General features: G+C 45.6%; 1 protein-coding gene across 1 annotated transcript; it reads left to right on the forward strand.

Moving 5' to 3' along the window:
• The first annotated feature begins 212 nt into the window (after nt 1-212).
• On the forward strand, nt 213-4,585 carry PFN4 (profilin family member 4). Its single transcript, XM_056128770.1, has 4 exons — nt 213-331; nt 1,432-1,573; nt 3,312-3,413; nt 4,557-4,585. Exons 1-4 carry the CDS (start codon nt 215-217, stop codon nt 4,583-4,585), a joined length of 390 nt encoding a protein of 129 aa, XP_055984745.1. The 5' UTR covers nt 213-214.
• The last annotated feature ends 13,410 nt before the right edge of the window (nt 4,586-17,995 follow it).

The raw sequence follows: 17,995 nt of genomic DNA on the forward strand, positions 1-17,995 counted from the left end.
GTCTGCTTTGGGTCAGCTTCAGGTTTTCTAATTGTATTCATCTCTGAGTAGTGCACCAGGTAATGGACCTCTGATTTCCCTCTCCATCTTGCAAAGGATACTGTTGATGGTCAAACTGTCTAGAGTGTCTCAGGGACGTTTCTGTTCTCAGTCCTCTGTAAGCCTTCGAAGTAGATCTCTTGGACTGCAGTTCCTTTTTCAGAACTGAGGGAGCATGAGCCATTTGCAGAATTTGCTGTTAGATTCCCTCCTAGGAACGAGGCATGTGGACAGTGCAGCTCTCATCAGGCTCCAGGACCAATCCTTATGTGTCTCATCACCGGGGTTTAATGTAAGAAAAAATAAGTCTGGGCATACGAAGGGCTTGCAGTTTTTTGGTTTGGTTTGGTTTGGTTGGGGGGCATACCCAATGGTGCTCACAGGTTGCTCTGAGCACTGTACTCATCACTCCTGGCAGTGCTAGAGGAGACCATATGGGATGTCAGGTATCAAACCAGGGTCTACCAGATACAAAGCAAGCACCCTACTCACTGTAATGTCTCCCATCCCCAAGGACATATGAGTTTGTTTTTAAGGCCACACCCACTGATGCTCAAGGGTTACTCTTGGCTTTGTCACTTCCTGGCAGAACTCAGGGTACCATATAGGATGCCATATGAAATCACAGGTCGGTCGTGTGCAAGGCAATAGCCCTACCCATAGTATTATCTCTCTGGTCCCAAGCCAGTTACATTTTTTTAAGTGTAATTATCACTCTAGCCCCTGAGCGTATGAGTTTTAAACACAATTTTTTCTGTAAAAATTGTAGGTCTCTGGGTCATACGCTCTCCAGCTTCTCCATTCAGCCATTGTGATGGGAAAGCAGTCTTAGACAACACATAAAAGAACGGTCTGGCAATATTCCAATAAAGCTCTAGGTGTCCAGGGCAACCAAACAACTTACAGCTGACTGAGTACTGAACACAAACCAAGAGCTCCACATTAGAGGAGGTGGGCAGGGTGAGACACAGGGCATGAGGGTCTCGGCGTTTGATGGTGGGAAGGTGAAGTAACTATACATACCAAGACCACAAATGCCATCACTATTGCAAATACTGCTTCAACTATAATGAACTTTTTAAAGTACACAAATTTGAATTTTCTATCGTTTTCACATACCAAAATAATACTTTGAACTTGTTTTCCACTCAAACAATAATATAAATGTGAGACCAAAGAGATAACAATTTCCTAACCACTTGTCCCCTGAACCCAACCAGAAGTGATCCCAGAACCAGGAGTAATCAATCTCTGAGCACCACCAGGTGTGTCCCCAAAACACACACACACACACACCACCATGCACCTTAATTTTCAGACCACCAAGAGCAGCAGACTGATTTGTCCAACCTTCCATAGTTTGCCAATTTTTTATCTATTTCACTTCCGCAGCTGATGCCCTGTGATATCCTAAAGCTGGTGAATGACTTCGCCAGGAACCCTTTGGGAACCCGAAGAGAAGGATTGTATTTCAAAGAAAAGGATTATACATGTGTCCGGGCAGATGATTATTCTCTTTATGCTAAGAATGTGAGTGTTCAAGACTTGAAGACAGCTGGGTAAAAGACCATAAGAATTTGACTACAGGAGGCTGGAGTGATAGTATGGCGGGTAGGGCTCTTGTCCAGGACACAGTCAACCCCATTGATCCCCAGCATCTCATAAGGTCCCCCGAACTCCTCCAGAAGTGATGTCTAAAGCCAGTTGAATTGGCACCTTCGACCAGCAGAGGTCAGTCACAGATAATGAGACAAGCAAACCTGTTCAAGCCTTCCATCACCTAGGCAGCCTTCAGTGACCTCACAGGCTGGCCATTTATTCAGTACAATATTGCTCTCCCAGCCCCACCAGGTTCCCAAGTGAACATTTGTTGAATTATTAAAGACAGTTAGTATGCATATCAATATTAAATAGGTAAAAGAAGGTAAGAGGTCAGGGTATTTTACATAATGATCAGAAGGCACCTTCAAACATGAAGTCTTAATAGTTTCCTGTTCTGGTTTTTTCCCATGTTGTCCCTGAAAGGCCCAGGAATGGGCTCATGGAAGAAACTATGAGAATCATGCTGAATCATGTTTATTGAAGCACTCCCGGGCAAGGTTCACAGGTCTCTGAAGAGACCCGTGAAGTAGCACCCAACCTGCATTTTAAGGTGGATTTATAGGGATGGAAAAAAGATCTGGGGTGGGGAAGGAATACATGGTTAGCTAGGTTCCAGGTCCTGCTTATTTCTAATAAGGGTTAGCTGGCTCCAGGGCCTATCAGATGTCAGGGGTGGAGGAGGGGTATCTTCATGTAAATCCCAGGAATTATGAGCCGCATTTGAAGATGCTCACCAATGATTCAAGGGCCCCTCTATCCTGAGCCCCCTGGGCCAACCCAACAATCCCTACATCTAAAAGACCCTAAATAGTCTTATTCTATGCTTGCCGGGTGTATTTTTTGCAGCGGGCATCTATTTGTCATCTGTTCTATTTTTTTCTGCTATATTATTCTATTCTGGTTATATTTTTGCAAACCCTTTGCATTCTAATTCCTAAACTATCTAACCTCGGGGCATATCCCATCTTTGGGGTTTTTTGTTAGGAGACCAATTCCCATAGAGATCCCTACGCACTGAGCCAGGAGTAAGACCTGAGCATGGACAGGACTGGCCTAAAACAAAACTTTAAAAGAGCTAGCACAGCAGATAAGGCACTTGTTTTGCTTATAGACAACCCAGGATCAATCCCTGGCATCCCTATGTACTGTCAGGATTGATTCCTGAGTGCAAAGCCAAGAGTTAGCCCTGAGCACCCCAGGTGTGGCCGCAAAGTGACAAAAGCCCAATTTTTTTTCCTTCAGGACTGAGAAGATAATAGGTTAGTGTACTTAGTTACCATGCAGGTCTACTTTCTGTCCCTGGCGTTACTCCATTCTTTTCTGCTGTTGTTCTTTCCTGCTATGTTATGGGTTTAAAAGCCATAGTGACCCATTTCAAAATGTGTTAATTTTAAGTTCCATGATTAAATCCCATTCTCTTTGTGGAACTCATGGACATTGGGAGCTATTACAATCAGATGTCTTCCAAATACATATGCTGTAGTTACAATGGTCTGCAACTCTCACAGGAAAGGCAGTTGCATTAGTGGAAAAGAGAAGAGAGAGTGAGAACAAAAAATAAGTGGCTATATGATAGTATGTAAATGATGAGAAATGGGACTAGGGTTTACTAATCCTGTGATTAGAACCAAGAGAAGAAAGGGCATTCTGTTTTATTCTCATCCAGGGAGATTCTGGTGTGATTGTTGTGAAGACTCATCTGTATCTTGTGGTGTCAACTTACACCAAAGGCATGTACCCCAGTGTCTGTGTGGAAGCCACAGAGAAACTGGGTGAGTTTGTCTTCCCCACCTCTCCCACCACCTGCCCTGTCTTGTCTTCCTTTGCTCTGTTGGCTGCCAATCACGAAGACCCTCCCGAAACCAACCAGGGCAGAAAGGGAGAATTTCGTGGAAAGACACTGGGTTTTCTTAGCCTTACCACTGATGGAGACTCAGGGAAACTGAATCCCAGTGTGGAACACTGCCAGCACACTTGTCCCCCTCCATCTAAGAGTCAGCTTTGTTCCCTTCCCCAATGTTCATTTCTTGACTGGCCAGGTCTCACTTCCTAGTGCTCGTGTTTCTTTGAGGACCCTGATTTGGCAGTTCTCGAATCATTTAGCTGTTGGGAAGGAAGGAAGGAAAGAAGGAATGAAGGGAGGGAGGGAAGGAAGGGGAGGGGAGGGGAGAGGAGGGGAGGTGGGAGGGGGGAGGGGAGTAAGGGAGGAGGCTACCTGTGACGTATTCGATATGCCAAACACAGTAACAAGTCTCACAATGTTACTGGGCCCGCTCGAGCAAATCGATGAACAACGGGAGGGCTGTGACCTCCCGCCAAGATATACTTCAGGGCTGGAGCAACAGTACAGTGGGGCAAGGCATTTGCCTTGCATAGGGCCAACTCAGGTTTGATCCCCAGCATCCCTTTGATCCCCCAGGTACCGCTAGTAGTGATTCCTGAGTGCAGAGTCAGGAGTAACCCCTGAGCACTATTGAGTGTGGCCTCAAAACAAAATTTATATATATTATTTATTTAAATGTATCTATAGATAAATTTGGGCTGGAGGGATAGCACAGCGGGTAGGGCGTTTGCCTTACAAGCGGCCAATATGGCCGACCCGAGTTCGATTTCTCCACCCCTCTCGGAGAGCCCGGCAAGCTACTGAGAGTATCTCGCCCGCACGGCAGAGCCTGGCAAGCTACCCGTGACGTATTTGATATGCCAAACACAGTAACAACAAGTCTCACAATTTGTTGTGAGATGTTACTGGTGCCCACTTGAGCAAATCAATGAACAACAGGAGGACAGTGACAGTGACAGTGATATATAAATTTATATATATGAATACATATTATATATATAATTTCAATGAAAACTATCTTGCTTCACCAAAGCAAAACAAACAAAATAACCAGGCTGGTTTTATTTTTCAGGTGACTATCTAAGAAGAAAAAGAAGTTAAGTCACCAGAAGTCTATGAAAGCCAACTTTTATTATCATAGAAGAATACTATAAATCCTAAAGAAATAATGCCTTATGTGTAGTTGTAAAATACTAAGCAGAAGATATTGCAAAGGAAGAGTGTGCTGAGGTGGTGTTTTATTTTCTTTTTAAATTTAATTTAATTTTAGACACCATGGTTTAGGGAAGGCTTCCTTGCAGAGATCATTCTAGCACCACACCCTCCACTGGTGTTCAGCTTTCCTCAACCATTACCCCACTCCCCCATCTTATGCCCCTTCCCCACCAGCACCATCCCACACACACACTGTGCTAAGCTTCCTATTGGAGACCAATTCTCAGTTTCTGTTGCCATTGGGTATTTATTAATCCCCTACTATGTTTCTTTATATCCCCTGTAGGAGAGAGTTCATGCTGTCTTGTCCTTCTGATTAACTTCACTCAGCGTGATACTCTTCAGATCCATCCATGTAGCAGAAAATTGCATAATTTCATTTTTTCTTAGAGCTGAATGGTGGTCTATTATGTATGTGTACCATAGTTCCTTTATCCATCATCTGGACACTTGGATTGTTTCCAGGTTTTGGCTACTGTGAATAGTGCTGCAGTGAACACAGGCATGCAAATATCCTTTCTGAATAGAGTTTGGGGCCCCTGGGGTAGAGGCCCAGATGCAGAATTGCTGGGTCATAGGAGAGCTCAATTCCTATTTTTTTGAGAAGTATCCAGGTTGCTTTGCCAAAAAGGCTGGACCAGCTAACATTCTCACTAGCAGTGATTGAGGGCTCCTTTTGCCTGCAGCCACACCAACACTGGTTGTTTTTGTTCTTTGTGATGTGTGCCAGTCTCACTGGTGTGAGATGATATTTCATTTTTTGCATATGATTTGCATTTCCCTAATAAATGATGCAGAGCATTTTATTTTTTGCTTGTTTTTTTTTTTTTTTGGGTCACACTCAGCAGTGTTTCAGGCTTATTCCTGGCTCTGCTCTCAGGAATCACTCCTGGAGGGGCTGGGGGGCCATATGGGATGCCAGGGATCAAACCCGGACAGTCAAGTACAAGGCAAATGCCCTACTTACTGCACTATAATTTTAGCTCTGGGCATTTTTTTTGTTATGTCTCTTGACCATATGTATGTCTTCTCTGAGGTTTCTGTTCATCTCCCCCACCCAAATTTTCCTTTGTCTGGGGGCCACACCCAGCAGTGCTCAAGGGCTTTCTCCTGACTCTGCACCTGCGTTCAGGTATCACTCTCTCAGTGGGGCCTGAGGGAACCATATGGGGTACCCAGAATTGAGCAAGGTTGGTCACATGCAAGGCCAGTGCCCTGCCCACTATACTATCTCTCTAACCCTCTTCCCCACCACCCACCTTTTTAAAATTTTTTTTCTGTAAAGTGGGATTATGGGCTTCTCTAGAGTGGAAATAAGCAAGCAAAGAAATGCTTTATATATCTTGGATGTTACCGTTTATCAGATGAGTGATGGTTAAATATTCTCTTCCAGTCTGTGGGGTGTCCTTTTATTCTGGTCATTTCTTGTGCATTTAGAAGCTTCTTAGTTGGATGTAATCCTGTTTATCTTGGCTTCTGTAAGCTTGGAAGCCTCTAAATTCAATTTCATGAAGTGTTCTATATAATTTAAATATTCTCAATACAATTTATAGATCCAGATCTGATTTCTATGTCTTTAATCCATTCCAAGTTGACTTTTGGGCATAGTAGTAGAAAGTAGAAAGGAATATAACACTCTCTCTCTCTCTCTCTCTCTCTCTCTCTCTCTCTCTCTCTCTCTCTCTGACTGACCAGTTTTCCCAGCATCATTTGTTAAAGAGGCTTTCCTTGTTCTACTTCAAGGGAGCATTTTTATTATTTCCAGATCTTCCTTAATAGGTATGAGTGAATCCACCATCTGGTGTGATGAGTATAGGAACACAGATAGTATCACAAGGCATGTTCGTGGTAGACTCACCCCTGAATTGCTTGCAGTCCTATACATCTTGCTGGATATGCCAGGAATGGGAGGCCACAGCCACCATTTTCCCAGGCTATTCTCAGGGTTACGCCAAAGCTCTCAGCCTTGAAAAGGGAAGCACTGGCAACTCATCAATCATGCTCCTAAACCACCTCTGGCTGGTGCCAGATAATTTTGTCATCCGTCACAATCCAGAGTTGCATGTCCTTCTCTCCTGGAAGGGAGCATAATAGGACACACGCCATAACCATGCCAATGGATCCCACACCAGGCTATTTCATTCGGGGTACCCTGGAGTGGGATGGGTGAGACCCATCCCCACCCCAAGGGACCCAGCCCCAGCAGCCGAAAACCTTCAGAACTCAACCACTGCCCTGTTCACAGCTGCTCTCCACACGCTCGGGCTGAGTATCACCCACGAGTGAACCTATTCCTAGACCAAGCGACAACTCATACCTCACACCACCCATACTCCAAGAGTACTGCACCACATTTAATGGGGCTTAAAGTAGGAGGCAACCAATCTTAGAGGGAAATGTATTTTTTTATAGATATCTATCCCTATGCACACAAGGCTCAACCTTTAACATGTTAGTGATCTCTTATAGAAGGGCTTAATGGCCCTTGAAGATTAATGGCTCTTAAAGATTGTGAAATACAACAATCTTCATACTCTTTCCTCTAAGGAAACTTTTTGTAACATTTTCAGCGGTTTTTCATCACAAGAAATACAAAATAAATTCAGTTCTGCTTTGGGGCAGGGGTTGAGGTTCAGGATGAAGACATCCAAAATGTGGTGGGAAGGTGTAATGGTGGTGGGATTGGTGTTCAAATATGAAGTGTAATCAAATATTGTGATTAAAAAAACTACCTGGCTTTACTGAAGAAAGAAAGAAAGAAAGAAAGAAAGAGGAAGGAAGGAAGGAAGGAAGGAAGGAAGGAAGGAAGAAAGAAAGAAAGAAAGAAAGAAAGAAAGAAAGAAAGAAAGAAAGGTGAAGTACTGTCTTCCTGCAAGTCAGAGTCCATTTGTTCACTGCTTGTTATGTTAGAGGCAGAGTTTCTGAACTCAGGCTTCCTGTCCAGTAGCATCCTAAAGGTGGGACATCCATCTGGAGGGACTTCGGAGTAAGAAACCCACCAAAGGCCACTCAACAATGGGCCTCTAGTCAAGGAACTTGATGAATATTTCACACTCCCCTCCATAAACAGACCTTATCTAAATTCATCCCCTGAAAGTTTTCTGCCTCAGTCTCCTTCACCTGCTCCTACTCTGACCCCAGAAAGTATGCTTCTGAAAATACAACTCTAATGACAAAATCTACAAAACTCCAAAGAGGTCTATGAAAATTAGTCTCTTATTAGATTATATTCACTGTTTTTGGGAAATGCTGGGGATTGAAATAGTTTCTCACACATTGCAAAGTGTGTGTCCTATCACAGAGCCACATCCCTGGTCCAATTTCACATTAAATTAAAACTACTAGGTTTTATTTTCGGGGGGGGGGGTTTGTTTTGGGGTTAGCTTTCTTTTACTTTTTTTTTTTGGCGGGGGAGGGCACATCTGGTGATGCTCAGGGGTTACTCCTGGCTCTACACTGAGGTGTTATTCCTGGCAGGAGATCATTCCAGGAGATCATATGGGATGCTGGGACTCAAACCTACGTTAGCTGCGTACAAGGCAAGTTCTCTACCCACTATACTATCGCTCCAGCCCCTGAGGATAGTTTTTTTTTTAACAAAGGAGTTTCATAGCTTTGTAAAAATCGTTTATAACTTCTAACTGGATGATGTGGCAATGTGGGGGTGGGGCAAGTAAAAAGTTTGTATGTACTGAGTTTTAATTTGACGGTTTCCTCTGCTTAGATGGTTGGTCTGAGAAAGCCTCATCAAGTGTCCCAGTTGGTGAGAATGACAGGAAACCACAGTGGGTCGAGCTAACTGAGTCAGACGGGAGGGTGAGGCTACTCTGAACACCACACAGTGCTAAATCATGGTGACATTAGAAACGTGCCTCCACAATTTAGAGATGTACAATGTAGAGATAGGAGGTTTGTAGGACAAGCCGGAATCATGAAGATGTTGAGATTTAGCCACAACTCCAAAAAAAATGAGAACGCCAGTCCCCAGAGAAAATGATCCATGCTTCCAGCTAATGGTAAACTGTATCACCAGAACAGAACAGGAGCCAGAAAGAGCGTGGGAGGACAGACTTTGCAGGCAGAAGGCCTGGGTTCCATCTGCATATGGGCTCCCATCCACCACGAGTGACACTCATCTCAACAAGCCGTGTAGTCACAAGCCCAAAACACCCCCAAGTATAGCCCCCAAACAAATAAAAATAAGAATGGATTAGAGCAAGATCTATAAAGCTGGACCCAATACTGTCCCTCAAGCCTGCCAGGAACAATCCCTGAGTACAGAGCCAGGAGTAAGTCTTGAGTACCATCAGATGTGGCCCCAAAACCCCAAAAGAAAAAAATTGCAAAGACTAAATTTGAGCATGAAAGCCATAAAGATCTGAAGATATTGATGCTTGTATGACGAGGTGACTCAGGAAGACAACAGAAAAATGGAACACCTCAATGATGTAGGGACAGGACACCCTGGGAATACACTGCATTTAGACAAATAGACATCATGTAGTATTCTCCCCGGCTGCCAGAGAATAAAAATGCATATCCAAAATAATCAAGACTAGGAGCTGGAGCGATAGCACAGCAGGTAGGGCGTTTGCCTTGCACACGGCCGACCCAGGTTCGATTCCCAGCATCCCATATGGTCCGCTGAGCACCGCCAGGGGTAATTCCTGAGTGCAGAGCCAGGAATGACCCCTTTGCATCACCAGGTGTGACCCAAAAAGCAAAAATAAAAAATAAAATAAAATAATAAGGGCTAAATGCAACACGTTCAGCTTCTGTGCTAAAGTTGTGCTTGCTTGCCTTAGCTGATAGAAAGTCAATGAATGATGTGATAATGCTGATAAACCCTGCCTGCACCCAGGTTCGAGGCTGTTCAGCAGATTGGATCCCCTGCTCTTAGGCTGGGCATCCCTTGCAGGCAGACACTATATACAGGTTAAATAAAGGCTCTTCAATTCAGCAAGCAGGTATGAATAAAAGGAAGAAACTGATGTGGTAAGGGTTCATGGGAGCAAATCCCGGTTGAGTTGTTCAAGGTGGGACAAGCTTGGTGAAAACAATTCAACTGGGTGCTACTTTCAGGTGTGATTCTCTGCCACCTGAAGATACAAAGTCAGGAATCTCTCAATCTCTCTCAATCTCTCTCTCTCTCTCTCTCTCTCTCTTTCTCTCTCTCTCTCTCTCTCTCTCCCTTTCTCTCTGTCCCTCGCCCCCAGCTCTCTTTTCATCATGGTTTTTTTTGGGGGGGGAAGGGGTCACACCGGCAGTGCTCAGTACTTACTCATGACTCTACGCTCAGGGATCACTCCTGGCAGGCTCAGGGAACCATATGGGATGCCAGGGATTGAACCTAATTTGTCTGCATGAAAGGCAAGCATCCTACCCACTGAAGTATGTCTCCAGCCCTAGTCAGGAATTCTCCTGACCCCATCTTTGTTCAGTCATTTACTAGAAAGACTTGCAGAACTTAAGAGCTATCATGTATTATTACAGTTTAAGGTTGGAGAGACAGTAAAGGGATTAAAGGCGCTTGCCAGTTCAAGCCCTGGCACTGCGTGTAGCCCCCCAGCACCATCAGGGGTGATCCCTGAGCCTAGAATAGGAGAAAGCCCTGAACACCACCAACTGTGGCCCAACCCACCTACTCGAAGAAATTTTAATCTCAATAATTCCGTTTTGCCCGGAGTGCTGATTGACCATTTGGCTTTCCAGTTTGGTCTACCTATAGATTTGGGGGTCCCAGTCTGACATCAGTGATTTCTGGCAAATTCACACAGTAACACCTGGGGTTTGTGTAGGACTCAGTGTGAACTATACACATGCCATGCACGTGCAGGTAAGCTGCAGTGAGCAGCCCCAGATCACACTGACCTCTAGCACTAAAAGGAGTCTGATATGAACCTCTTGGCCTGGACACACCCTCAGCACCATCCCCAGCCTTTCTTGCAAACCTCTCCAGACAAATATCTCCCCATGTGGAGCCCTCCTGTGTGGGATCCTACCACTGGCTTCCTGATGCTTGCCTGACAAAGCTCTAATTGTGTTTCCAACTCCCACACAAGTGACCCTTCCAGGGGAGCTACAAATGGCCTGCAGAGGTGCCCTGGGAGTGGGTGAACTGTTAACGGCTCCGTGAGCCCAGGAAAGTTGTGTGCCCAGTTGGCCATTAATAGTCGGCCATTAACATGCATACACATTCTTCTTTCCCACATCCTCCCCACAGCCTCCTTTCTCCCTGACACACACACACACACACGCACACAAACACATATGCATTTGCTCACACACATGATCACACATACACACTTGCTCACGTGCACAATCACACATGCATACACAGATACATTCACATACAAGTGCACACACACATGCGTTCATATGCACATACCCATACACACATACGCCATGTACACATGCATGTACATCCACACATCCACACAAACACCTCACAGCACCAATCTTGCTGTAATGCTTAGGCGTGTTAGAACTGTGGGGTACCAAAGAAAAAGTATTTTTCAATTTTATGACCTTTTCCATACTCTTGTCAAAAAATAAATCACAGCTGGGGATGTAGTTCAGTGGTAGATCATATGCCTCTCGTGTAGGAGGTGCCATCCTCAACTCCCTCAAAACAATAAAAAATAGATCATAAGTCAAGATCTCCATGAGAATAAGAGCTTCGGTGAGAAACAGTGATTCATCTAGGAGAGGAGGATTCTCCTTCATATATATCTATATCTATATCTTTCTATATATATATATACTTGGGGGGTTGTTTTTTGGGGGGACCACACCCAGCGGTGCTCAGGGGTTACTCCTGGCTCTGTACTCAGGAATCAGCCTGGCGAGCTCGGGGGACCACCTTACCCACTATACTAGCTCTCAGGCCCCTTTTCTATATATTTTTAAATTCAAGAGCTAGCAGGAACTGCCAACAAATAGATATTAATAGGATTTACTCAAACTAAAAATTGGAAAATTAAAAACTTTTTCTGATACGAAGTAAGTCAAACTCGCAGATTAGCCTAACAACTAGACTGACTTTGCCAATAAGAATATCACAGATGTTTTTCAGAAAAGAAATCTACCACTCTAAGATATTAATGAAAATATATTTATAAAGTATGTGATAAAGTCTAGAGGATTCAATCCCCCAAAATTCTATTAACAAAATGTATTGGAATTATCGGTTTTTTTACTTTAGAAATACTTCCTGAGTATATCAATTAAACAAAGTGCCTCTAAATGAAAGATTACCAGATATAATTAATACTCACTTGATAAATTCTTGTAAAGCTTCAATGGTATAATCAAAAAAGCTAAAAGTTTGAAATACTTACGGTTGGGTAACAAATCCTCTGTGGATGAAATGGCTTCTAAGTCTTTGCTTTCAACAAATAGGAGACCTAATTTAGTTGCCAGTTAATAGATTATTGAGAATAATTTGGTAGATAATTCGATGCTAGATCATTATATAGTTTTTAATCATATAACTCGGAGGCATTCAAAGAATTGACAGATATTCCATAATGAAATTTCTTTCATTCCCATCCAATTTATGCAAATTGGGTTTCTCTGGCCTTTTCTGTGAATATAAAAAGTAGAAAATTAAAACTAGGTTCAGTCTTATTCTAGCAATAATATTCATCCACAAATATAATAATTTGAAAAAATTCAGCCCCACCAATGGTCATTAAGAGACCATATTTCTAATAAAATTTTACTTTTGGAGACAGACAGTACAGTGAGCAGGGTGCTTGCCTTGCAAATGGCTACCCTGGTTCAATATCTGAAACCACATAAGGTCCCCTGAGCCGTCTCGAGTGATCTTTGAGCTCAGAGCCAGGAATAAGCCTTGAGCACAGCTAGGTGTGGTCCCAAAATTAAAATTAAAAAATAAAATTGTACTTTATGTGGTCAATAGTTAATCATATTAAAATTTGAATATTTCAAAATACTTCAAAAAGTATTTTGATCAATCATGGACTAACAATTTTATAATAATATTTAAGTTCAACAGAAATTTAACTTAGAGTCCTCTGGCCACAGGAAATACAATTTTAATTCCTATCAGATAGGCCAGAGAGGAAGTCCAGGGGAAAGGCATAAGCCTTGAATTGGCTGACACTGGTTCCACTGGTGGCACCACCTGGTTCCCTAAAGACCATCATGTGTGTGCCCTGAACTCCACAGCAGAGCTAGGCAGCAAAGCAGCTTTGAGCCATTGACTGAGAATAAATTACTGGGAGGGGCCTCCAGGCCTCTTGAGAATCACTTGAGAAGCCCTCAAAGTTAATTAGGTAAATGAATGTCAGTTTAGAGGGCCGGAGAGACAGCTCAACAGGCTGTAGTACATGCTCTGCATGCAGGAAGCCTGGGTTCAATGCCAGGTCCCACAAAGGATCCTGAGCACTGCCAGAGCGACTGCCAAACATTGAGCCTCGAGTAGTCCGAATACCACTGGATGTAACTGAAAATAAAATTAAAATGAATGTCAAGGGGCTAAAGAGATAATACAGTGGGTAGGGCTATTGCCTTGCACCCAGCTTGTCTGGGTTCGATCCCCGGCATTCCATATGGTCCCCTGAGCACCACCAGGAATAATTCCTGAGTGCAGAGCCAGGAATAACCCCTGAGCATCTCAGGTATGACCCAAAAACAACAGCAAAAAAAAGAGCAAACAGGGTCCAGAGAGATAGTATGAGGGAAGTGCTTGCTTTGCACGCAGCTGACCCCATTTTGATCCCTTTCACTGCGAATGGTGAGCACTGCCAGGAATCATTCCTGAACAGAGCCAAGAATAGCCTCTGAGCATTGAAGGGAATAGCCCAATTCTCCCCCAAACCCAGAACAATCAATAAGACAAAAAAAAAAGTTGGCAGTGTACCATTCTATGAGGAAATTAGGATGAAAACATTAAAAAATTGAACCAGAGAGAGGGTTCAAGGAAAAACAGATACAGGAGGCCTGGGTGTGATCCCCAGTATCAATAGTCGCCAATATCACTGGACGCAGCCCGTGAGCACTGAGACAGGAGTAGACTCTAAGTACCACTGGGTATGAGAGAAGAAGAGGAAAAAAAAAAGGAATAAGAGAACTTAAAAAAATTGTAGTAACAGTTCCAACTGCCAAAAACAAAATTTGTTTCGGCATGTCTTGATGATGATTGTAAATATCAAATTGCTCTGAAATCTGGATTCTACTTGATACAGTGAAAAGCTTAATGGAAGGGCTGAGAAGAAATTTCAAAGGGCTGGAGCACTTGCTTTCTATGCAGGAGCACCAAATGCAATTCCTGAGCACAGCACAGTCCCCCAAGCACTGCTCAGAGACCCCTGAGTTCTCAGCATAATCATGTGTGACCCAGAAACAAAACAAACAAGAAGTCTGTGTAAGAATCTCACATGTCAGCACTCATCAGAAGCATTTATCTACTTTGTACTATCTAAATTTAAGATGAAAAACTTCAGATACCAACTTCATCTTTTATTTCTGTTTTGCTTTTTTTTTGCAATGTTGTGGGAGGGGGGTGTCAAACCCAGTGTTCAGACATGCAAGACAGGTGCTGTACCTCTGAGTTATCTCCCCAACTCTAGGCTGGAGAGACATCTCTAAAGGCTGAGCACAGACTTTGCACGCTGGAGGGAGGCCAGGGTTTGATCCCTGGCATAGCATGGTCCCCTGAGTATCACCAGGAGCAACCCCTGAGCACAGAGCCAGGAGTAGCTTCTAAGCACCACTGGGAGTGACTCCCAAACCATATATATATACACACACACACCCACACACATATATACACATATATAATTTGAGGGCCTAAGAGACAGTATAGCAGGTACAGTGCTTGCCTTGCACATGGCTGGTCTAGGTTCTATGGTCAGGCATGTCATAAGGTTCCCTCCAGCATGACCAGGAGTGAGCCCTGAGCACTGCTGATGGTGTTCCAAAATAAACCAAAGAGGGGCCAGAGCGAAAGTACAGTGGGTAGGGCATTTGCCTTGCACACGGCTGACCTGGGCTCAATCCCGGCATCCCATATGGTCCCCCGAACACCACCAGGAGTAATTTCTGAGTGCAGAGCCAGGAGTAACCCCAGAGCATCACTGGATGTGACCCAAAAAGCAAAAAACAAAACAAAACAAAAAAAAAAAAACCAAAGAGAGTGAGAGGGGCCACGACTCAGTGGCAGAGCATTTCCTCTGTGTGTGTGAAGCCCTGGGCTTCTACTGCAATGTCACAAATACACACATACACGCATGCACACACACACACAGCGGGGGTGGGGGAGAGAGAGAGAGAGAGAGAGAGAGAGAGAGAGAGAGAGAGAGAGAGAGAGAAACTGGTGTTTTCCTTTCCCTCATTTTTTTCTTTCTTGCTGTTATTACTGTGATGGCCAGGGTAGTATCTCCTACACACCTTATTCAGTGCTGAGGCTCTCACAGAGCAGCACTGCAGTGCTCAGAGCCTGTGGGGGTAATGCCAAATTTGAACCCACAGCCCCACACCATTAGGGCAGCACTCTGCCACCAAGCTATCCCTGGCCCCCAACTTAGAGGTTTTTTTTTCTTTTTTTCTTTTTGGTTCATACCCGGTGACACTCAGGAGTTACTCCTGGCTCTGCACTCAGGAATTATTCCTGGCGGTGCTCGGGGGACCATATGGGGTGCTAGGAATCAGACCCAGGTTGGCCGCGTGCAAGGCAAATGCCCTACCTGCTGTGCTATTGCTCCAGCCCCCACAGAGAGTTTTTGAAAACGGTTTTTGAGTCTGAAAGAGAAGTGCTTTGGGACTGAGTCCTGTGAGCCCGGGAGGATGACAGGGGCATGGAGCTTAGCTGGCAGCCCTCAGAACGCTGCGGCAGGCAAAGCCTGCTAACTCCAAGTCGCTTCTTCCCGAGCCCGTCCTATTCCCAGGACCAGCTCCCCAACCTCAGGGCGGGGTGCCTGTGGCTCTCAGGAAGGAAGCGGGGCTGGGAGAAAGGCCCTCGGGCAAGGAGGTGGCACTGTACCAGCACCTATCACGAATCAGCCCTGGTGCCATGCCAGACAGTGCGTCACCACTCACTCTCAGGTCACCGTAGCTGTGATTGGTCACCAGAGAAGCTGCTGCCTCAAGGTGACTCAGCAGAACCCCACGGAGCCCTCTGGGGGGCCTGGAGCCCTCTGGAAGTCAGGCAGGGAAGTGCCTCCCAGCCAGCCCCGTTTTACCTAGAGGATGAGCTGATCCCTTGGGCTCCTCATGCATTGCCCCTTTCCCAGATACATTCCTACCTCTGTTATGCAGCCTAGGGAAGCAGGGGAAACCTTTTAGATACACGCATGCGTGCGCGCATGAGTGTGTGTGTGTGTGTGTGTGTGTGTGTGTGTGTGCGGGGGGAGGTTCCACCCTTCATGAAGCTCAGGGGCTATTCCCAGCCCTGTGCTCAGGGATCACTGCCATGGTGCTCAGGGGGCCATAGGAGGTGCTGTCCCCAGTCTTTGGTGAGGCTCAGAGCTGAGCTCTGGGGGCTGGAGCAATAGCATAGCGAGTAGGGTGTTTGCCTTGCATGCAGCCGACCCAGGTTTGATTCCCAGCATTCCATATGGTCCCCCGAGCACCGCCAGGAGTGATTCCTGAGTACTTGAACCAGGAGTAACTCCTGTGCATCGCCAGGTGTGACCCAAAAAAGCAAAAACAAAACAAAACAAACAAAAAAAAAGAGCTGAGCTCTGTAGCCCTGAGTGCCGGGCCTCTCCTAACTGGACTGCTGCCCCTGCCCTGTGATTGTCCCAGGCTGAGGAGGCCTCCCCTAGTGGACACCCACAACCTCCAAGCCCCACCTGGAGATACACTATCCCTCGCCTCTACTTCGACCCATGTCCGTCCTGCCCCATCTCAGCTTTCCACAGGGCTGCCTCAGAGCTGGACACAAGCGGCCCCCCATGAGTCTGCCCCCAAGGGACTGGACCCAGAGGGGCGGGGGAGAGTCAGATTTGTGTCCACAGGGGACCCTCCTTATGCCCCCACCCCCGCCAATGACAGCCCCATGTGCAGAGAAGAAAAGAAGGGGTCAGCACAGACCTTTTTTTTTTCTTTCTTGGCTTTTTGGGTCACATCCAGCGATGCTCAGGGGTTACTCCTGGCTCAGTACTCAGGAATTACTCCTGGCAGTGCTTGGGGGAACCATATGGGATGCTGGGAATCGAACCCCAGTTGGCCACGTGCAAGGCAAATGCCCTACCCGCTGTACTATAGCTCCAACCCCTCAGCATAGTCTTTGAGAGTGAGGACAGGAGGCTTCTCCCAAGGCCAAACATGTGTTATGATCTGATTGCTTTGATAATGAAGTTTTCGGGGTTAGGGGGCCACACTAGTGGCGCTCAGGGCGTACGCCTGGTTCTGTGCTCAGGTGTGTTTTTTTTTTGGGGGGGGGGCACATGCAATGCCAGGAATCGAACCTGGGTCAGCTACCTGCAAGCTAGTGCCTGAGCCTTTGTACTATCTCTCCAGCCCCTTAACATCTCAAATACGATCAGCATTTCTTTTATTTCAGCATCTTGACTTGCAAAGCTTTTAATAACAGAGTTTCAGGCATTCATTGTTTCAGCTGCAAATCTGCCAGATAATTAACATTTTTGTAATGAACCAACAGAACACGCCCACCACAGGGGCAAGGCCTGGGCACCCTCCCTCCCAGAACATAAATAGTCCCTCCCTGCTCTGAACCTGCAGGGGCAGGTTGCAGCTGAGGAGACAGAAGGTGAGACCCAGGCACCCCAGCTCTGACAGAGGGATCGCAGTACAATGGCTCCCGGTAAGCACCTCCACTCTCCTTGGCTCGGCCCTGCCTCTGGGGCCAGGAACTCTAGTAGAACCCGGCTCGGAGCCCCTCACAGGTTACCCCATTCTTGGCCAAGACTTGAATCTCGTTTATTTTTTTTCCTTTTTGGGTCACATCCGGTGATGCACAGGGGTTATTCCTGGCTCTGCACTCAGGAATTACCCTGGCGGTGCTCAGCGGACCATATGGGATGCTGGGAATCGAACCCAGGTCGGCCGCATGCAAGGCAAATGCCCTATCCGCTGTGCTATCACTCCAGTCCCTCAATTTCTTTTTTTCTAAAGGCCAAGCTTTGTGTTGTTATTGTTGTTTGGTTTGGGGGCCACACCCGGTGATGCTCAGGGATGACTCCTAGCAGCTCAAGGGACCTTATGGGATACCAGGGATCGAACCCCGGTCAGCTGCATGCATGGCAAGCACCCTACCCACTGTACTATGACTCTGGCACCTTGAGTCTCGATTTCTTTTACTCTAAA

The sequence above is a fragment of the Sorex fumeus genome, unplaced genomic scaffold (assembly GCF_029834395.1).
Source record: "Sorex fumeus unplaced genomic scaffold, SorFum_2.1 ptg000006l, whole genome shotgun sequence".
Lineage (NCBI taxonomy): Eukaryota > Metazoa > Chordata > Mammalia > Eulipotyphla > Soricidae > Sorex > Sorex fumeus.